At 47.8% G+C, this 21,679-nt stretch overlaps 4 protein-coding genes across 5 annotated transcripts in view; 3 read left to right on the top strand and 1 right to left on the bottom strand.

Moving 5' to 3' along the window:
• Nucleotides 1–517: 517 nt before the first annotated feature.
• On the top strand, nucleotides 518–1,483 carry LOC101762020. Its single transcript, XM_004964561.3, has one exon. It carries the CDS (start codon nucleotides 644–646, stop codon nucleotides 1,295–1,297), a length of 654 nt encoding a protein of 217 aa, XP_004964618.1. The 5' UTR covers nucleotides 518–643; the 3' UTR covers nucleotides 1,298–1,483.
• An 11,736-nt stretch (nucleotides 1,484–13,219) lies between these two features.
• Nucleotides 13,220–16,096, bottom strand: LOC101762439 (2Fe-2S ferredoxin). 2 transcript variants are annotated; one of them, XM_004964562.3, is made up of 8 exons: nucleotides 15,949–16,096; nucleotides 15,752–15,848; nucleotides 15,405–15,493; nucleotides 14,989–15,053; nucleotides 14,636–14,742; nucleotides 14,300–14,349; nucleotides 14,130–14,212; nucleotides 13,220–13,591 (listed from the first exon to the last, which is right to left on the bottom strand). In XM_004964562.3, the coding sequence occupies exons 2-8, from the start codon at nucleotides 15,816–15,818 to the stop codon at nucleotides 13,477–13,479; spliced, it is 576 nt and encodes a 191-aa protein (XP_004964619.1). In that variant the 5' UTR covers nucleotides 15,819–15,848; nucleotides 15,949–16,096; the 3' UTR covers nucleotides 13,220–13,476. The 2 variants fall into 2 exon arrangements, with proteins under 2 accessions (XP_004964619.1, XP_004964620.1); XM_004964563.3 differs by having other exon boundaries at nucleotides 14,995–15,053.
• A 152-nt stretch (nucleotides 16,097–16,248) lies between these two features.
• On the top strand, nucleotides 16,249–19,679 carry LOC101763105 (nucleolar GTP-binding protein 1). Its single transcript, XM_004964564.3, has 3 exons — nucleotides 16,249–16,386; nucleotides 17,200–19,255; nucleotides 19,340–19,679. The coding sequence occupies exon 2, from the start codon at nucleotides 17,230–17,232 to the stop codon at nucleotides 19,231–19,233; it is 2,004 nt and encodes a 667-aa protein (XP_004964621.1). The 5' UTR covers nucleotides 16,249–16,386; nucleotides 17,200–17,229; the 3' UTR covers nucleotides 19,234–19,255; nucleotides 19,340–19,679.
• Nucleotides 19,680–20,743: 1,064 nt separating this feature from the next.
• The window catches only part of LOC101763508, a 2,956-nt gene continuing 2,020 nt past the window's right edge, over nucleotides 20,744–21,679 (top strand). Inside the window, exons 1-2 of the mRNA XM_004964566.3 lie at nucleotides 20,744–20,811; nucleotides 21,550–21,632. The gene's annotated coding sequence lies outside the window, so the exon portion shown is untranslated. The remainder of the gene's footprint in view (nucleotides 20,812–21,549; nucleotides 21,633–21,679) is intronic.

Below are 21,679 nucleotides of genomic sequence, written 5' to 3'. Positions count from 1 at the left end.
CATGCTACCGTGAAAGCTCTCTTCCACATTTCTAGCGGCATTTCGAAATTTTGGTTGGGCGTTTCATATTTCTGTTGGAGTTTGATTGGGAGTTGGACATTTGCGCATAAAAAAAAATCGGGTCAAAACTTTCCAAATTCAGCAATTTTGTTCTTCCAAATTTACATTGTCAACGCTTCTCATGGCCAAACTTCTTTTTTCCTCCAAACAAGGGAATAAGGGCAGTGGTGCTCACCTGCTGAAAAGGATCTAGTACATGTCTTGTAGGTGCACCTAGCATATTTCTCTTGGGAGATCATAAAGCTAACTAAAGACCGAATTAAGAGAACCAAAAAATGTGAAGCAAAAATGCAGAATCCGGTATCCATCTCAGCATCTCCCCCCAGCTTGCGCCTCCGATGCCCAGCATCTTCCCTTCTGATCCCCTCGCCATCTCAGCATCCAACGGCCCAGATTCAATCAGCGCCCCCTCCCAGTGCTCCCACTCCTCTCAGCCATTAAATACCCCCTTCTCTCACTCCCTCCTCCTCCTACTCCGACTACTAGCAAAGCAAACCCAAGCAGAGAAAGCAGACTAGCAGAGCAACCGCGAGTCCGCCAAGCCGAGAAGCGCGCACCACACCTTCGCCGGCGAGCGAGATCGATGGACCTCCTCGAGCACCCGTTCGAGGCCGTCGCGTTCCGCCTCTACTCCCTCCCGGAGGCCTCCGCTGCCACCGGCGCCGCCGCGTGGACCTGCCTCGCCGCGGTCCTCGCCGCTGCCGCGGCCGCGGGGCTCTGGCGCCTCCGTGCCTCCTCCGCGCCCACCGCTGTCGCCACCGCCGCCACGAAGCCTCTGGAGCTGGATCCGGCACCCGCGGATGAGGCACCGACTGCGCCGTCCTGCGCGTCGGAGCCGGCCGCGGCGCCGTCGCCCAAGGAGCGGTACACGGCGTACTACCGCGACCCGTGCCGCGTCGGGTGCTGCGACGACGCGGGCGACGAATACGCCCGCGGTGACGACGACCGGGAGGATGAAGCGGAGGAGCACGACGACGACGACGACGCAGGCGCGTATCGGACTCGATCGAAGACGACGACGGGCCCTTTCGGATGGGACGAGGTGGTTCGGTCGCTGCCTCTCAGTCTCAGCCCGTCGGCGGCGAAGGTGGAGATGGGGCTGGGGCCGTACCGTAGCCCGACGGCGCTCGGCGGCAGCGTGGTGCAGCTGTGGGACCAGGTCGCGGGGGGCGGGTTGACGCCGACGTCGAGCCCGCGGTGGAGGAACCGAGTGGCCGCCGCCGCCCCGGGCTTCTGAAGCCATCAAAAGTAGCAATAAATTTGGCATTTTTGGTCGGGGAAGAAAACAAACAAGATTCCGCAGCTGTTAACCGCTCTAGCTAAACCTGTACCACCAACATGTAAATACGATCCCGCATTCGCCTGAAGCGCATGATGAGCTCCCGATCGCATTCAACTCAATCGTCCGGCAGCTTAAAATCAAGTGGCATCGCATTGAATTATACCCATGTTTCCTGCTCATCTTGATCATCAAGAGCCGGTGACGGTGATGGGGGCGGAGCACTGTCAGCATGACGTACGTTCCTATGGGATGAAATGGCGATGCCACCGAGCGTGACAGGCGGCAGCAGGAGGGCTCGCTTTCACGCGCCTCAACGTGCTGCACCTCACCTCACCTCACGTCCTCACCTACCTTTGCAGGCTTCCAGAAGGTCCCCTCCCTTTCCTCTCGCTCACCGATCGATATTAAACTACTCCAGGCGGCCGGCGCCGTGGCAGCTTGCACGAGGTGGGGCTCGCTGACGATTGTCCGGCGATCTCTGAGCTCGGCACACCTGTGGGGCTGCGAGCTGGGACGTGTCACCGACAGGTGGCGGCAGTAGTTCGTTGAGCCGCTTCAGACCTGAGAACATGGAATCGAACGTGACGGATCGCCGTTCGTTTGCCGCAACAATGCCAAAATTACCAACCGCGCACGCACGGCGCTGCTGGTAATTTTTTGGTGCCGATCTGCCGGAGCATGTGGGCGGGCGTGACGCTGCCACATTGGCACTGGCACGCATGCCGCCGCCGCTGAAGCCTCCTCGCTCCTAGGTTTGGGTTTGGTCTCCGCCTCTCCGGCGCCATGGCGGTGCAGTGCAGGGGGCTAAGACGTGCTCGCCGGAGACGATCTGACGCTAGCAAGGACGTCTTCGGTTGGTCGATCGGTGCCAGACATTGAATTTAGCTGGCTGACGGGATTGCTCCTGCGGCAACGTGAAAGTCCCGAGCACGTCGTCGGAACTCGGAAGCCTCTGCCCATGACCGTGCGCCGTACTGAGCTACGCGTACGGTGTGTATGCGTCACACTAGCCGACGCCGATGCGACAACCATTTGCCGGCTTGCCGCTACCTGCGGCTGTGTCAAATGAGCTTCCGTATACAAAAAACTGGCATGGCCAGGAAATAAAAAAGGATGCAATGCATGGCCCGGGCGGCGTGGGTCGGTGTCGGGCAGCCGCCGCCGGGCCGTACGTGCACGTTCTAGCACTCGAGCTTGTGGCTCTCGACTCTCGTACGGCCATACGTGCCCCGTAGTGGGGCAGGACGGTCGCCGCCGCCGCCTCGCGGGCGCTTCGACGACGTCGCCGTCTCTCAGGAATTCTGGATGGTGGTGACGTCGGAGCCCATCTCTCCTCACCTCGCCGTACCCGGTGGTTGCAAATACTGGCCACGGGACGAAGCGAGCGAGGAGATAACTATGTTAATTCGATCAAACATTAAATATATAGGTCTAAATTATTCTTAATCTAAAGATAACTACTACGGAATATTTTTGGGGAGGGGGGCAATGGCCCCTACCAGCCTCCTTAGGGCTCTGTCCCTGGGCAGGCTAGCCGCTCAAGCCTCCCGCTGCCATGAGGTTTTGTGGCTGTGCGTGTCTTGGTGCAAGCTGATCTGGTATGGGATGTCTTGTCGCTCTGTTAATTGATGTTAAATACTAGCTTACTAGCAAATAGTAGTAGTGTTAGACTGGTTGTACTTATTGGTGATATATCAGAATTATTATTGTTTTATTTTTAGCATTGTAGCTATACCAAATCTATAATTTTCTTGTACTCGCATACATCTCTATACGTACTTTTTATAAAAAAATCTTTCGTCACGATACTCCATGGCAATAATGCAATGATGTTCGATCGCATTGATAGCTTAACTATCACATACAATTTGACTAACCTGTAGTATCATCACGTTCGATCGGAGAGGGAGTAGAAATTGAAGCCAGAGACTGCTATGGTGTCGCTCATAGAGACAAAACACGTGCACTATTCTAGTACGTATAGGATCCGGGATCGCCCAGTTACCGAACGAACTGTCCATGTGGTCGGCGTCACTCCGTCTGAGTAAAACTTGTCTTGGATCGAGCTCAAGGACACACAACAGTTGTGTTTGTTGCTGTCAAGAGTTCAACTACAAATAGTCGCGTGCCTTGGTTTGGACTCAGAAGAGAGAAGAGCCATAACTAATACTACTCATCAGTGTGCGCGCGCGAGAGAGAGAAACAAGAGCAAGGAGCTGCCGGCAAGATGAAGCTTCCAGTAGCGGCTGCCTCCATGCTCCTCCTTGCTTTGATGCTCGCGTATTCTGGCGACGGGCAGATGGATACCTGGACAATCACAGTATACATAGCTATGTTAATTCATAGATCAAACACTAAATAATACGTCTAATTTGTTCCTAGTCTAAAGCTAACCAATAGCGAATTATTTTTGTGTGTGTTGTGGTGTGTGTGTGTGGGGGAGGGGGACACATGGCTCCTACCAGCCTCGTTAGGGCTCTGTCCCCGATGGGCAGGCTAGCTGCTCAAGCCGCCAGTTGCCATGAGGTTTTGTGGCGGTGCGCGCCGTGGTGCAAGTTGATCTGACATGGAATGTCTCGTCGCTTTGTTAATTGATGTTCAATACTAGCTTACTAGCAAATAGTAGTAGTGTTAGACTGGTTGTACTTATTAATGATGTACCAAACCTATAATTTTCTTGTACTCGCGTACCTTTTTTAAAAAATCTTTCATCACGATACTCCACGCAATAATGCAATGATGTTCGATCGCATTTAATTGATAGCTTAACTATCACGTACACTTTGACTAACCTGTAGTATTATCACGTTCGATCGGAGAGGGAGTATAGAGGTTGAGCTAGAGCCTGCTGCGGCGTCGCTCACAGAGACAAGACATATGCACTATCCTAGTACGTATAGGATCCGGGATCGCCCAGTTACCGAACGAACTGTTCATGTAGCGGGTGTCACTTCGTCTGAGTAAAATTTGTCTTGGATCGAGCTCAAGGGCACACAACAGCTGCATTGGTTGCTATCAAGAGCTTAACTACAAATAGCCGCGCGCCCTGCTTTGGACTTTGAAGAGAGAAGAGCCATAACTAATACTATTTATCTGTGTGCGCACGAGAGAGAGAAATAAGAGCAAGGGGCCGCTAGCAAGATGAAGCTTCGAGCAGCGGCTGCCTCCATGCTCCTCCTTGCTTTGATGCTCGCGCATCCTGGCGGCGGGCAGATGAATACCGTACCTGAACAATTACAGTATACATAGCTACGTTAATTCATAGATCAAGCATTAAATAATATGTCTAATTTGTAATTTGTTCTTAGTCTAAAGGTAACCACTAGGGAATTTTGTGTGCGTGAGGGGGGCTGTTTTGTGGCAGTGCGCGTCGTGGTGCAAACTGATCGATGTCTCGTCGCTTCTGATTTTTTCTCACTGCAGCTGCAGCTGTGGCTGCACAAGCCGCTCTGATGGTGCTGCTTCCCAGTTGCTCAAATTTAGGCATTACTCCGTTTGGACTACAATAGCTGTTGGCTGGCTGGCTGCAACTTTTGTAGCGGCTGCTACAGCCGCAGCGGCAGCGCAGCTGCAGCCGGTCAGCCGAACACACTTTGTGTGGATGGCGTGCACCGGCACCGGCATCGGCTACACTGTTCATTCCCCTTGTCTTGGTTCACCTCTTTGTCCGATCCGGCCGGGGTGCTGGCCCGTGAGGCCAGGTGCCACCAGCACGGAAAAGACTTGTAGTCATAGAGCAATGGAACGCAATGCTGCTACTTCTACTTACAACAGTTGCCAGTTTTCGTGACTCCTTGTCACGTGTTGAAAACGAGCTCCCTGTACAAGTCTCTCGCAAGGTTATCAGTATCGGGGTACTATGTAGGATCGTTTTTCGCCGAGCAGTATCTGCTTGTAGGATCGGATCATAGCATCGTGAATTCGCGATCCTACGAAATTTACATTTTTAAGCTATATATGACATTTATATTATATAAAATTATTTTCAAGGAATATATGTGACAATTCTGTAATAAAATAGATTGGAGGCATTCATCTACTATATATTTTATATTTTAATAAAAATAGAATGGAAACTAAAATTAGAAAGAGGTTGTCAATGTTCAATATTGGACGATTTTTTCCGAAAGATTTTAGTATTTGGGTCTTAATATTTAACACGTGCCTTCTAGGATTCACACACAAATTGTTCCTGTTTAGCTGTGTCACTACCCTTTTCTTCAATTTCCTAATTTCTGTTTTCTTTTCTTTCTCTAGCTCATGTGACTAAACGATTTTGCCCCCTACCTTATCCTTCCACACCAATAGATAGAACCGGACCCGTGAACGCCCGTCGTCATTCCATCGCCATTGCAAAGGCCCGTCGCCGCTTCTACTTGCGCCTACACCGCATACAACGCAGACACCCGTCGTGAGTTGGGCTTGGCCCAGGTGATCTCCGGGTGATGGTGTATAAATCACCCCGACGGCTGTAACGAGTTGAATACCTGAACTCTGGTCTGAAGAACTCTGAACAAGAACAACCAGTCTTCCCCACGGTTCCTCCCGTGCGCTTATCCTCCAACCACAAATTCTCTGCTAGATCTTCCCAATTCTATCCAATTCTCGTGCCTGTTCGTGGCACTCCCCTCCATGGATTTCGGTGACCGCTTCTCTTTCTCTGCTCGGACCCTCCGGCGAGGGACAAGTTTGCTTATGATGGCTTGTGGTGGAGGAGCTAAGTTGTGGACATGGAGCACGGCTGATGACTCATGGCGGCCACAGAGGCATACACCGCGATGGACATCTGATGAAGAAAGGAGAAGCCAGAAGAACGAGCAGGATCACCAACACCACATGAACTACAATCATAAAAAAAATATAATGAAAAACAAAAAAAAATACAACTTCCCCCTTCCATGCATCTTAGCAACCATTGCTTCAACTCCATTCTCGCATACTGAACATTTTTATTCTATTAGCACAACCTGACTATTAGCTCATTAGCTGGCCAAACCCAGCTAATTTGAGTTAAAATGAGCTAATGATTAGCAAAAAAATTCACTTTTGCCCTTCCACGGTTCCACCTGCCCCTGTCCGGCTGTCTCCCTCCCACCGATTACAAAACAAAATTTTGCTAGGATTCCAGCTAACTATTAGTCCATGTATCAATCAAAATAACACATGGTTAATTTTAGCAAGCTATCGGTTAGCCAACTAACAATCAGCTCTCGAAAATACGCAGGAGAGCTGCGTCTCAATGTATTAAGAAGATTAATGAAAGCTTTATAAGGCGGGTCTACTGGGCACACGCACACGGGTTCGCTTACAAGTTGTGATTATACAAGAAATTTGGGTTTTGCTAAGGTACTCCGATTACCTCATAGGAGGTAAGAGTTCAAATAAATCTGAGCCATTAAATTTTGAAAAGAATAAAATAATAATAAAGGCAAAAGATGATAAATAATGATTAACCCAAGGGAAAGTCACGTGAAAAACGGAAAAGCTAATCACGGCAGATTAGATTAGCGTGGATCGATCTTACGAAGCAACAAACTACGATTTTTTTTGTAAATTAATAATTGATATGCTTATATCGCCCTTTTTGCTGGAGGTCCACTAAATATGTACCAACGTGACCGAGCCCAATGCTAATGAATGTTTTTTATCGGGTAATTGATCCAAAGATTCCACGCTTATCGTGTCACCGCTTCCGTGAAAAAATTAGACATGTTACTTCTTTAAATAAAATATACCTATCATATGTCATTAAAATATGTTACGTGTAGTGCACCAGTCACTTCCTTAAAAAAATAAAATCTAATGTGTAACATGTCATCCATGTCAAAGGGGAAAAAGCCTCACATTACCTGTGTGACTACATTAGGAAGAAAAATAATCATGTTATGTAACCTCACGTTACGGAAAAAGACGCCACGTTAGCTCATGGGAGGAAAAAAACACGTACACATTTTTAGATCTATAATAGGATCATATGTGCACGTCACAACTTCTTTAAAATCATTAGAAGGAATAAAGTCGTCATTAGAAGGAAAAAAGAAACTGTCACGTTAGAGGAAAAAAAACAAACGTCAATGACACGTTATTTGAATGGCCGGCCGTAATTACGTTAGAGTGGAAAAATGTTAGATCTAATTGCATGGAAGTTAGATATATTTTTCCTATTTTTGGATTTAAAAATTATATAATAAATATTAATATATTACTTCATAGGACCACATTCACTTGGGAGTACCTTAGCAAAACCCAAGAAATTTAACAACCGGTGGGGGGACCTATGCTAGGCAACTATTGTGACATAACCACCAAATTAAAACTCTAATTAAGTGTAATGGCCATCATTTGAACACATCTAGCTCATTAACTTAACTGTTTAATTTGACAGCCTACATTCACCAATATACAGACTGAAACAAACACTAATAGTCTCACGCGAGGGTGAGCGCAGATAGTACAAACATGATAGATTTTAAATCAAAAATAAATGATACAACACAAGGGTGGTATACAAATTTACAAAAGATTTCAAATACATGAATAATAAAGACATTTAAGAGGTACAAAGGAAATACAGTTTAAAACACAAAAATCGATCAACTAATTCTAAAGAGGCAGCGATGACGAGTGAAGGATATCAGATCAAGCCCACCAATATGACATCAGAGAGAAGCGACACCTTCTGAAAATGAGTCACAACAACAACCTTGAGTATACTAATACTTAGCAAGATTTACCTGACTCCTAGCATGCAAGGCTTTTGGCTCTAGGGTTTGTTTTGCCAAAAACGACCACGAGTGGATTCTTACTTTCAAAATTTTAGCCAAATTTAAATGTGAGAGCATCTATTTTCTAAGTTTGCAGGACTACAGCACTTCAATGTGGAAAAGTAATTAATTATACAAGTAACAATAATTATCATCACCATATTCCACTTATTTATTACGCTACGACCGAGGTTCTCTTCTCCGAGAGATACGGCGAATCGATTCGATTTAATCCTTGCAAGAAAAATCTAACCACACAACACATGCATGCCCCGTCAAGCTGCACGTGGCAACCGTTCCCATCTCCACCATCGAAAGTCTGAACTGCCCCGCCAGCACTAATCAGCCGAGCCCTACAAGAGACAAAAAAAAAAAAAATACACCCGATTCTCCGCGACCACTCGTCTTGCCCTAGAGGGCAGGTAGGAGTTCAAACTCCGGAGCGAATCAAGTACTAGGTTTACCGGTTTCGACTACCTCCTACTCTCAGCATGTGATTAGTACTATTCAAACTTGGTCAGCAGGGCCAACAACGAACGGGCCTTAATTGATATAGGCGGAGGTACATCTTTCAATCCATATGTCATATTCTTAACCAATAGCCTCTCCGCCCAGTCTCTCACTTTACCATTCAAACCATTTATCCATAGAGCCAATATAAGTATCCAAAAACCATATATCTTGCGAGTGACAGGTAATCACCCGACTTCTACCGAACTTAATTAAGCATGGTAGAGCTAACGACCTACACATACTAGTAATAACCATGGGAACCTATGGATCACGCATCTATGGTTTCATCCAACTCCTAGAAACATAAATGCACAAATACATAAATAAGAACATGTATAGTCTTTAAAATAAAGGTTATGCTCCGGGGCTTGCCTTCCAAGCGGGAGGGTTAGTGTCAACTAGGCTCGGGCCCTTCCGACCTTGGGCTAGGTCTTCGGGCTGCTCTTGTTGGTCTTTTCAAAGTACACCCCATCCTCAGCTACAGAATTTACATGTATGCAATTGTTTTATTATTTAAATGTGATAATGCAGAACAGACTCCAGTGTAAGGTACCATGAGCAGTTGTCTAACAGAATTGTGTCGACATTTCTAAAATTTCCATCTCAAACAGTATTACTGACTTTGTGTGGTTCGTTATCTATATAGTAAAAAAAAAATGCATCACAAAGAGTATACATGAACTGGTAACTAGAATGATCAGAAATGCATGAAACTTGGAAGGATATCTAGTGCAATAAGTCGGGAACCCAACAACAGCATATCTACAACTTAAGGCATAAGTGTTTTAGTGCAGGCCTGTCCAGAAAAAGAAAGGAGCAACTACAATAATCTATATGTTGAAAATGAACACAAATTGATTACCAAGAAATTCCTGAGATAACATGGTTGGCAATGTTTTTAATTGACAGAACATGTATAAATACAATATTAGGATTTGGTTTCATACCATTTAGAGTTATAATTTAATCAGGGCAAAAACGACACATGAGAACATACCAAACTTGATATTTAGTTCAGGCATGCCAAACATCAGTTTCATTATTTCGTATATTTTTCCCTGGTAGCATACCACACAGGTACGCTAACAGAAATGGTTTCATCGTTCTCAGTTGTATAGTTATGTTAATACGAATTAAATAAACATAAGCACAACATCCAGTTCAAGGCATGAAATCAGCTCTAGCATGCTTCGCCGTATTTTCAGATCAAAGAGCAAATTATTGTACAGCTACATGTTCATGCTTCATGAATTAAGGACGTACATTACGTTCCTATCAATCTTGCAAGAGCTTAAACATGCATGTACAAACTAAAAGCTCTAGCATGTACTGCTCATCTCCTTCACAGAAAAGAGCTGGACTAGTCGGTCAGTTTGGCCCCAGGGGGAAAATGGGGAAGATGCTCACCAAGCACCAAGTGAATGAAGGCGACCTCAGGCACGTGCAGCTTGGTGTAGAAATAACAGTGGCGCCGGCTGGCGCATTTCATCGAACGGGTTGTAGGCGAGAAAGGCAATGTCATGGCAAGCAGGTCGTCGGCGTCATGGCAGCTGCAGCTTGACGGAGGGTGCGCCATCGAACGGGTTGTAGGCGAGAAAGGCAATGTCATGGCAAGCAGGTCGTCGGCGTCATGGCAGCTGCAGCTTGACGGAGGGGTAGCAGGTCACTTGGTGTCGTGGATGCAGTCCCGGTTGGCATCTTCCTCGGGCAGAGGCAAAGCTGGGCTCACCGGCCGTGCGGCGCTGGGGTGTGCGTGTGCTGCTGCTGCCGGCTTGTTCGCTGGACAAAACAACGAAGAGCTCCAGCTACTAGCTTGTGCAGCATTGAAGAGGGGAGCAGCTGCTGTTGCCTGGTGGAGGAAATCAGAGAAGGGGATGGAGCTTCTGAGAGGGCGCTGGTCTGCTTGCTCTGCTCGAGCAAGGGAGGAGCAGAGGGCCCGAGATGGCTTGGCCTCCATGGATTTGTGCTGCTGGTGCTTGACGTGTGAGAGGTAGAGATTAGAGAGGAAGGGGAGACCGATTGGAGCAGCTGGTGCCCTGTTTGTTTGATTCGAGGAAGAGCAGGGAGATCAAGGCTGCCTGTGGTGGCGATTTGAAGAACCAGAGCTGCTTGCTTGCTGTTGCAAGAAAGAACAGAGGGAGGGAGAAAGGCTTGCGGCGGCAGCTTGGGAGGATAAGGCCGAGCGCTTGCGCGGCCGGTGCGTGCCGGCGCCGTGACCGGCGCGCGGGGTCTCGGCATGGGCCGCGGAAAAGGGGCTGCTGGCCGTGCTCTGACGAGCAGTGGTCGAGGACGGCGAGGACGGCCGAGGACGACGCGAGCAGTGGCGAGCACGGGGCGGGCGGCGCTGGCGCGGACGTCGGCGGTATGGCGCGCGGCGGAGCAGGTGGAGGACGGGACAGCGGCGGCGCAGGGGTTTGACGGAGCGCACCGACGAGGTTGACTGCGAGGGGGTCGTGGAGTGCTGTACGCGTAGGCCGGCGCGTGGGCGCAGCGATGCTCGCCAGCAGCTGGTGACCGACGCGCGTCACGCATCCTGGGTGGCCGGCGACGACGTCGAGTGAGCAGAGCAGAGCAACTAGGGCCGGCAGAAGCAGCGACTTTGGATCGATTTTCCTCAGGATTTCGTGTAGCAACACGACGGCCAGCTTTAACAAATTTTGTGACTGAAATGTAGGGCTACAACATCTATTAAGGTTCATAGGTGAGTTCGTTCGTGGTTTGGAAGATAGAGCGCTCCAAAGTTTGGAGGAAAAGCGATGTGCTTTCTGAAAAAAATTCAGAGCAGCAACACATGCAATGTTGTTGCATGCAGCCATCTTTGGCACGATTTTTGGAAGTCTATGCGTGGTCTAACTCGGACAAGAACCATGTGCATGTAAAGTTCAGGAAACCCATTTTGGTCTAGGTTGTGGCCATGTGTTTAGTAAAAAATAGAAGTTACTAGCCCCTAAAACAGAAGGCTTCAGCCACGTAATCAGTGACTTGGCTAAATTCAGGATGAGGTTGAAAGTAGAGGATTGCCGAGGTTTGGACCGGATTCATGTCACATTTTAAGACCATATTTGAGCATAAATTTCATGCTTTTCATATTTATACTTTTAATTAATATTTAGCTATAAAAAAGAATAAACCCCCTAACCATATTTTAAAATATAATTCATAGCTACATATATATGCTCACATGCTAACAAAAGTTATGAGATACATTTATTTATTTAATTTAAATGTTAATAACTATTATTAACACCAGGGGTGTTACCACTATCCTCCCCTAGAGATCAACTGTTGGGCCGCCGGCCATCCTATTGCAGCGAGATGCTTCGCCCCTGCCTGAATCCACGCTTGTCCCTCTTCGATGATCTCCGCAATCAGCTGGTTTGTCGAGAGAGCGTGACCTTGGAAGACCCTATTGTTTCGTTCTTTCCAGAGCTTCCAGGAGAGCAACATGACCGCTGAATCCATGCCTCTCCTCCTCTGAGAGTTGTTTAAACCTCTGCGCAGCTCCAACCACCAGTCCAACAAGTGCGTGTCACCTGGTATGAGATAGCGGTAGCCTAGCACGGAGAGAGTGGCGTGCCGGACTTGCTTGGTGAAGGAGCAGGCACAGAGAAGATGGTCCGCCGATTCCAGCTCTTGATCGCAGAGTACGCAGGCTGTTGGATCCTGGAGGCCTCGTCTGCTGCGACGATCGGCAGTCCAGAGGCGTTGGCGGGCAGCAAGCCACATGAAGAACTTGACCTTGAGCGGGGCCAGGCCTTCCAGATTGGTTTAGCCCCTTCAAACCTCGTCGATCCCTCGAAGAACGGTAAGCCGACCTGGCAGAGTATGTCGTTGACGATGTCCATCGCCAGATCACCACATCCTCGATCCCCTGCTGGAGTTGGATCCCGTCGACCAACTGCCATAGCTCAAGATACTGGGAGAGGGCCGTGACGGTAAGCTGGCCAGTGATATCCCTGATCCAACGCTTATCCTCCAATGCTTCAGCCACCGTCATGCTGTTCCTCACCTGGGGCCGGATTAAGCTGCACAGTTCCGGAGCAAACCGCTGCTCAGCTCTGGCCATCCATTAGCCAGCTAATAACTATGAGCCCTAGCTGATTCAAACAGCTCATACTGCCCCAAACGATGTGCCTCTGTCAAATTGATTACGGCTATACAGTTCAGGTCAAGCTGCTCATATCTTTCAACGTAGATACGTGACTCTGCTATATATATAGATCTACGGAATGCATCCCAAGTGCCCAACAGAGTAAGTGCGCATCGACTGCCCCAGCTGCCGAAACGGGTGTGCTACGCGTAAGGGAAGAATGCAACGCCAACTGCCCCGTCTGCGACTCCCAGCGCACGCCGCCTCAGCCGTCCTCCTCTGGCCGGACGGCGACGACGGAAGGCCGAGCACCGCTTGCCATCACGAACAGCTGAACATCACCTTGTACAATAAAAGGTCGCGTACCAAACAGTACATTCATCCGGAGCTATTGCTCAGTGCTCACCTTGATAATGGAATCGTGATAGCGGCATGCGTTTAGCGTGAAATGCAAATAAAAAGCATCTCCTCGATAAGCTTGAACAGCAGCAGATGCCGCAGAGGGCCAAATATTGGGATTTGGGAAGGAAATATGATGCAAACGTTTCTGAGTATACTCATACAGAACAGAGATGTTTTTTCGACCAGACAACACTGGGTCTCTGCAAGTAACCCAGGAGCTTGTCAAGGAACAAATCCTGGCTCAACAACAAAGTCCGATGCCACCCGGACTACAAATAGCGAAGCTACAGTTAAGTTACAGATTGTAGGCTACAAAATTGACTCTGCTGTAAGAATCCGTGTCCCCGTAGGTGACGGCAGTCTCTTCAGTGTGGTTTCGGTACATAGCCGTCTACCGCAAAGTTCCTTGTGGCTGCAGGTAGTGCCAGCCGCATGCCATCAAGCTCAGGCCTTGCAATCACTTGGCAGCCAAGACGTGATCTGAAGACAGTTCCAGAAGTGGAAGTCAGATTAGAACAACGAAACTAGCACAATCCATCTTCAGTCATACTGGTTTTTGTGATTCATTTTTATGATTCATGTATTAAACCTGAAACAACATTTTGTTCTACAAGTATAAAACAGAAAGTATGATATTTGCACATTTATAAATTAATTGTATGGTTGCCTTTAAAAAATATTGAATATGGGAACAGCCCAATCAGCTATTTTGTACCAAAAGTATCAGGCCTAGTTGCCACTGCCCCAGAAGCTATTTCATAAAGCTACACAAAACTTTGAAGATTATAATGGAATCGATTGAATCCCATATCAATTCTCCCCCCTCTACCTGGAGACACCCCCAATTATGCCATTTTTTCAAATCACAATTCGACGACCAAGGTTGTCAAATACAGGAGAGATTCTGACAATGCCTCCCAGGGCACAACTCATAGGTGGTAGTAAAATATTTAATTCTTGTTTGCACAATACAGCGATAGCAAGAGAAAAAAAAATCCATCAGGGGATCTTCACTTACGTTTCTGTGAGCCCAAATGCAAGGTCAAGCATATCATTTTCTTCATCTGTTGGGTCTTCTAACTTGTTATAATGATTTACATCCTGGATAAGATTGGAAATTCTAGTCAGCAGTGGTACTTCAATATCTACAAAGAGCACTAAATTTGCATAAGTATATATAGAGCATACCATAACTATTACATGACAAGTAGAACAAGCCAGTGAGCCTTCACATGCACCTACAGTAGCAAAAACATCAAGGTTATGAACTATGGCTAAAAATCTATTGATAGAACATAAAAAAAGACTGATTGAAATGCTTGCTGCAAAAATGAAAAATGGTAAAATCATGGAGCAGACAATGAACTAGATATTGATGGGGAACCAGTCGATTGAGCATAACTAGTTCTTTTATGAGTAATATAGAGAAGTCCGTGTTCTTATCAGCAAGCATCAAGTTACTACAGGCACTAACTGGAATCACATTGGTGGGAAAATTGCAAATTTCCAAATATGAACTTGTACCTTCAAGCTCTATGTCATTTTCATGAGCAGCTTCTAACATGGACATTCCAACTGGCACACGGATTGTCTTTTCTGAGCCATCCTTGTTGACAAATGTCACAGAGATTCTGTGAAGTTTAGAGAAAAATTGCTCATCAGAGGATTGCCTCCTACCCAAAATAATTGCTGAAAGCTGAATATTGTGCACGCACACACACAAACACGAAGATGTGGAGGGAGTAGCTCAAAAGAATTTCATGTTACAGAAGGATGTGGACTAAGGCACTAAGCCACTACCTGATTCCAAGATGCAAACATGACTATGTGCTCTAATTTCATGATACATAAAAGGATGAAAATAGAGAGACAAATACACTTGCTTTTCCTGATTGCTTTCATCCTGATCACCACTTGTTGCAGTTGAAAAGAGGACATTACTCTGAAAAAAATATAAACAAGCAATGAGTAAATAAACTGAGACAAGCCATCACTTCCGCAGGTAAAAAAGCTAGTTGTTCGCAGTTCTCTAAGAAGGGCTAATAAACAGAGTAAAAGGAATATCAATCATATTGCAAAAAAAAGCCCATTTCAGAATGCTGAATGCACAGATAGGTAAATAGGATAAAAATCCAATTCAATAAAACAGTATATACAGGCTAAAACAGTGTCGATAGATTACATAAATGAATAACTAGCTATATCTTCAGTAATAGCAGAAACAGAGGGTAACAACGGGGAACATGTTCATCAAAATTTGGTTCTTCACTAGCAACCAATCTCTAGTTCTTACCATTGATTTCACTGTAGGAGTAACCAAAGGGGTTGAATGCTGGCTGACATGACCTTGATATAAACTGCCTCGACTGCTAAGCAAGTTTCCTGCCGTACAAAAAAGGTACAATCAACAACAAATGAGGCGGCACTGAGTCAAGTATTTTTACTACAGTAGCAATACAAAACTCAGGCGTATTCCAAAGCCAAAACGCAAGAAACATTAGTCTCAACTACAAGATTAACATTCTCCCAATCCATAGAACTGGGCAAAATTTAGCATTTTTCACCCCCATTGACGAGCAATAACCAGTATGCCAGTAATAGAGGGGGGAAAGGAGCAAGAGGAGAAGTGACGACACCAACCAGCTCTCGTCTCGGCCCTAGCCTCGCGCAGGAGCCGCGCCCCGAGCCGGGAGATCCTGGAGAACATCGCGACAGCCGGCCCTGCTCCCTCCGAACCCTAGAACAGCTCACGAGACAACGAATCAGCGCAACAACCACCTCGCGCCGGGCGAGCAAAAACAGCAAGGGCTCAGTTGGGATTGGGCGTCGTCACAGACCGAGGCGAACTCAGGGCGAAGCTGAGGGGCCGAACCGTCCGGAAGCGGCGGGCGCCAGCCGCGGGGAGCTCTTCTCCACGACGGCGGGAAGGAGGAGGGCAAGACGACGAGTCGGGTGAGGCCGTGCGCCGCCGTGCCGTGGAGGAGTCTGGAGAATGGAAGAGACGCACACCCATGAGGCCATGACCCACCACCGCCGCCGCAACAAGTGGGCCGTACGGCCCAGTAACGGAAATATCTAAATGGGACAACGAAAGCCCAGCCCATCACCGCTCTAGCTATAAGAGCCTCGGAGAAACCCGCCCTAACCCTCTCTTCTCCCCGTCCGCCGCCAGAGGGGGACGCCTGCGCCGCCTCCATCAGCACCTGCCGCTACCGGAGAGGGCGCGACCTCTCCCGCCGCCAAATCAGGGCCTCCTCCTCCTGCCGCCTCGCAAGGTGAGTAGCGCACTGCGCCCGTATACCTTCCCTCTCCGCTTGTGCCTGTGATTATACATGGTTTGTCTGTCGGAGCTGCCTGGATTTTTGTTGAGGAATCTGGCGTCTTCCTGTTCTGTGATTGTTCTGTAGTCTGTATTGTTCCCTTTGATCCGTAGCGATCGGCTAGATAGGTATTCTTTGTTTTGTCCGGGAGTTGTTTGGTCGATGGATGTTTAGTGACCAAGTAACTGCTGCTTAGATATGTTGCCAGCGAAATTTAGGGTTCAGATCGGGGTGCTTTGGTGTTTCGAACACGACCACTGCAACTGTCCTTAGCAGTGCAAGTGATGCCTATGATTTCTTACTGTCATCCTGCTTTTCTTAATATTAGCTTCAGACGAAAAATTCAAGCTTGCCTGCTGATGGTTTTCCCGAATGCATCGAATATGTTAGGTTGAGATGCCCTGGCAAAAGTTATGCTGGTGCTTAGTATCATATGTTTTTTGCTTTCTGATTGTATTGATGCTGTGCGTCGTAGCAAGGTGCTGAACTGGTTTATATGATTACATCAATCTTTTGCCTTGGAGTGTTGTAAAGCTGCAGTTCACTTCTTCTAGTTTATTTAATACTGATTGGCTTTATTGTCAAATTTGTGCTGTTGACTTAATCTGTACTGTCTTGTGAAGATGCATATTGATGCTTTGTGATTATCATTTCAAACTAACTAATGGTTGCTAGTTTGGTTTTTCTGTTATGTCACATTAGATTTTTCTTATTCTTGTTATTATACTTTAAAGCATTCACAGTTTAACATGCGTTCTTGTTTTACAGGAATAGGTAGCTGAGCTTTGTATCAACAAGATGGTGCAGTACAATTTCAAGAAGATCACTGTCGTACCTCCTGGGAAGGATTTCATTGACATAATCCTGTCCCGCACTCAGAGGCAGACACCGACAGTTGTCCACAAGGGTTATGCAATCTCCCGCATCCGCCAGTTTTATATGCGCAAGGTTAGGTATTCCCAGCAGAACTTCTATGAAAAGCTGTCCACCATCATCGATGAGTTCCCTCGACTGGATGATATCCACCCTTTCTATGGTGATCTCCTCCATGTGCTCTACAACAAGGATCACTACAAACTTGCCTTGGGTCAGATCAACACAGCTAGGAACATCATCGCAAAGATATCCAAGGACTACTTGAGGCTGCTCAAGTATGGAGACTCCCTGTACAGGTGCAAGTGTTTGAAGGTGGCTGCACTGGGTCGCATGTGTACTGTTGTGAAGAGGATCAGTCCTAGTTTGGCATACTTGGAGCAGATCAGGCAGCACATGGCTAGGCTTCCGTCCATAGACCCAAACACCCGTACTGTGCTGATTTGTGGCTATCCAAATGTGGGAAAGAGTTCTTTCATGAATAAGGTTACTAGGGCAGATGTGGACGTCCAGCCTTATGCCTTTACAACAAAATCCCTGTTTGTTGGTCATACTGATTACAAGTATCTGCGCTACCAAGTGATTGACACACCAGGTATCCTTGATCGTCCTTTTGAGGATAGGAACATTATAGAAATGTGCAGCATCACTGCTCTGGCACACTTGAGGGCTGCGGTGTTGTTCTTTCTGGACATTTCTGGATCTTGTGGGTACAGTATTGCTCAGCAAGCTGCACTCTTCCACAGTATAAAGTCTCTGTTCATGAATAAGCCTCTGGTCATTGTGTGCAACAAGACTGACTTGCAGCCGCTTGAAGGGCTTTCTGAGGATGACATGAAGCTAGTTATGGATATGAAGGCAGAGGCTATGAAGACTATAACCCAAGCTGGTGATCCAAATGAAGAGGGTGTTCTGTTGACCATGAGCACATTAACAGATGATGGTGTAATGGCTGTTAAAAATGCTGCATGTGAGAGGCTTCTTGAACAGAGGGTGGATGTGAAGATGAAATCAAAGAAGATGGTTGACTGCCTGAATAGGTTCCATGTTGCTGTTCCAAAGCCTCGTGACAACAAGGAGAGGCCTATTTGCATCCCTCCGGCTGTCCTTGAAGCTAGGGCGAATGCTGCTGCGAAGGAAAAGAAGAAGCTTGAGAAGGACTTTGAGCAGGAGAATGGTGGAGCTGGTGTCTATTCTACCAGCCTCAAGAAACATTATATATTGGCCAACGATGAATGGAAGGAGGATATTCTCCCTGAGATACTGGATGGGCATAATGTTGCTGATTTTCTGGATCCTGATATCCTCGAAAGGTGTGAAGAGTTGGAACGAGAGGAGGGGCTTCGTCTGGAAGAGCAAGCTGCGCAAGATGCTTTTGAGATTGATGGCCATGAATTAACTGAGGAACAGAAGGAGATTTTGTCTCAGATCAGGAAGAAGAAGGCACTGCTCATCCAAGAGCATAGAATGAAGAAGAGAACTGCAGAAAGCCGTCCCATTGTTCCTAGGAAGTTTGACAAAGACAGGAAATTCACAACTAAAAGGATGGGAAGGCAGCTTTCATCCATGGGTGTGGATCCTAGTGCAGCCATAGCTCGCAGCAAGTCAAGAGGGCGCAAGCGTGAGAGGTCACTGAGCAGAGCTGCTGCTGATGGTGATGATATGGAGGTCGACGGACAGCAATCCAACAAGAAACTGCGACTGAGGTCAAGATCCAGGTCGAAGTCCCGGGCTCCTGAGGAGGTGATTCCAGGTGAAGGATTCAAGGACTCTGAGCAGAAGAAGAAGGCGATCAAGAAAGCCAAGGACGCCACGAGGAATAGGAACAAGGAGGCTCGCCGTGGTGAGGCTGACCGTGTCATTCCCACTTTGAAGCCAAAGCATCTGTTCTCTGGGAAACGCACCCTTGGGAAGACAAGCAGGCGATAAGCGCAGCACATCGCTGGATCAGGTGGGTCATTCTTGCAACCAAATATTTGTCTTTTTTATTTTTTGCTACTGATGTGTGCTGATATCGAGTTTGCTCCGTGTCCAGTGCTGCAGGAAATACAAGACTGGTGGAATTCTGGTGCGGGCAATTGGACAAAGGGAGCTTCGACTTCAGTGTCTAACTGGCACCGATGAACTACTGCTATTTATGCATGCTGTCTCGTGGTCCTCTTGAGACAGTTTTGCTAGCTTATACTTGTACTAGACTGCTAGTGAATTGTTTTGGTTACTGTTACTATTAGCTGTGTGGCGTTTAATTTTGTTGAGTGGTACTAAGTCGGTTTCTTCCAAACGGTTACCGTGGGATTCCTGTCTGGTTTAATTGTCGTTTCAAACGCAATGGTGAGTTTTTGAATGTTGCAATGACGAAGACATGTTCACATGCATCCCAGCATCCTTTCTACTGCATTTAACATAGAGATATGCATAGCCTAGCAACTGCTGCTAGCTTGTTGCCCTGTTGTTAGCTTTGGTTTGAGTCAGTGCCCATCCGGAACTAGAATGCTATAGGCTGTTAACCCTGTAAAAAGTTGGTGAATTAGATTGCACCCAATATTCCCGATGTTGAACAACTTGAAAGCTTGGTGGAGAGTGACCATATCGTGGGTGGTTAACTGCGCCACCCAATGGTTGGAAATTATGAAAATTTATGGGTTGTGGACTTGTACGTATGGAAAAATCGAGATGGAGGAAAATTGTTACGGAATTCCTATAGAGGTTGAAGAGTCTCCATTTAGGTTTGCAAAATTTCTGTTGAGCGGATCCATCAGTGAAATTGAGATGGAGCTCGTCTATTCTGTAAGGATGCGTTTGGTTTCAAGGACGGGACGGGATGGGATGGGACGGTCCATGGATGGTCCAGTGTTTGGTTCCGAGTCATAGGGGATAGGGACGTCCCATATGAGGAATATACTCCAAAGATCCGGGACGCCCCCGTCCGGGAAAAACGAGCGGACGGGGGCGTCCCAGTTCCGCTTCGCTCGTCACGTGAGGCGCGCGTGCCGCCCAAAGCCACCGCGCACCGCTCCGCTTCTTCTTCCGTGTGCTCTTCCCGTTGCTCTGTTCCCCTGGGCGAAAAACAAGCAGCAGCTCAACCGGCCGCCGCCGCCGCCTTCCCCGGCCGCCGCCGCCGCACCCGGGGCCGGCCGCCGCCACCGCCTTCCGCGCCCGCCGCAGCGCCCGGGGCCGGCCGCCGCCGCCGCCGCCTTCCGTGGCCGCCGAGGAGCCCGGGGGCCTTCCGCCGCCGCCGCCGCCTTCCGCGGCCGCCGAGGAGCCCGGGGCGGGCCGCCGGTGCCGCCTTACGAGCCCGCCGCCTTCCGCTGCGTAGATCCGGGGCCGGCCATGGCCGCCGCCTTCCGCGCCGCGCCCTAACCGGCTGCCGCCGCCGCCTACCGCGCCCGGGGCCGGCTGCCGCCGCCGCCTACCGCGCCTGCTGCCGTCCGCCGCCGCCGCCGCCGCCGCCTACCGCGCCAGCCGCAGCGCCTGCTGCCCGATCCGGCGCCGTTCCTGGTGATAGTGGTAAGATTGCTCTAACAACTCTAGTTTAGGCATTTTTCTTCAGTGAGTTTAGGCATTACATTTCATAATTCAGGCTGTATTCATGAGTAAGAACACCTACGTTTCTGAAATCACGTGTTAGGACGACACGAGGGTCGGGCATTAGACAAACGAATACCGATTTACAATCGATGCCGGCGATACCGTCTCACGGTCAATGAAATCTCTGGCCCCTAGCACAGAATCACTCATGCTATCCTTGTACGCTAGCACCTCGACTGCGCATTTTGTCTGCAAAACATATTCACTGACTTACATCCGTGCTAAATGTGTGTGTCATATCTGAATGGTAAAGCATAGTCCTGATTGCGAGATTGCTTTGGACGGTAGAACAAAAGTAAATTTCAGCAAAAAAAAACTACACATTGAAGTTCTCACAAAACTACCATTACATTGTGGATTTGTGGTGGTTCCCTGCCCGATTTGGGACGTGTCCCACTTACTGTCAATGATCCAAAAAGCGTCCAATGCATTTTACTGTTGGGGATCCTATAATTTTAATTAATTTGTGTACCTTGTTATCGCTGATAACAGTGTTTGCTTGCTGCCATGATCCTATAAATCTATACATATACCATGTTACAGTTTGCATATATTTTCCAAAATCTCTTTTATATATGATTGCTCTAACAACTATGAGTGTATTAAATGGAGTTGATCTCCCAGATCCTCACCATATTTCCCCCTCTGGGTTCACAGATTCTCACAGGAAGAAGGAACCCTAGTGCTGTCCCCCTCCCCGTTCGTGGCCTCCAACAGGATCTTGACTTCCTTTCCCCAAGGTATTATGCCACCATATTTTCTGAATGAATACATTTTGTGCAATAAT

This window comes from Setaria italica, chromosome IV, assembly GCF_000263155.2.
Source record: "Setaria italica strain Yugu1 chromosome IV, Setaria_italica_v2.0, whole genome shotgun sequence".
Classification (NCBI taxonomy): Eukaryota; Viridiplantae; Streptophyta; class Magnoliopsida; order Poales; family Poaceae; genus Setaria; species Setaria italica.
Note: the sequence above shows the minus strand (reverse complement) of the source record. Positions and strands in the feature narration are given on the sequence as shown.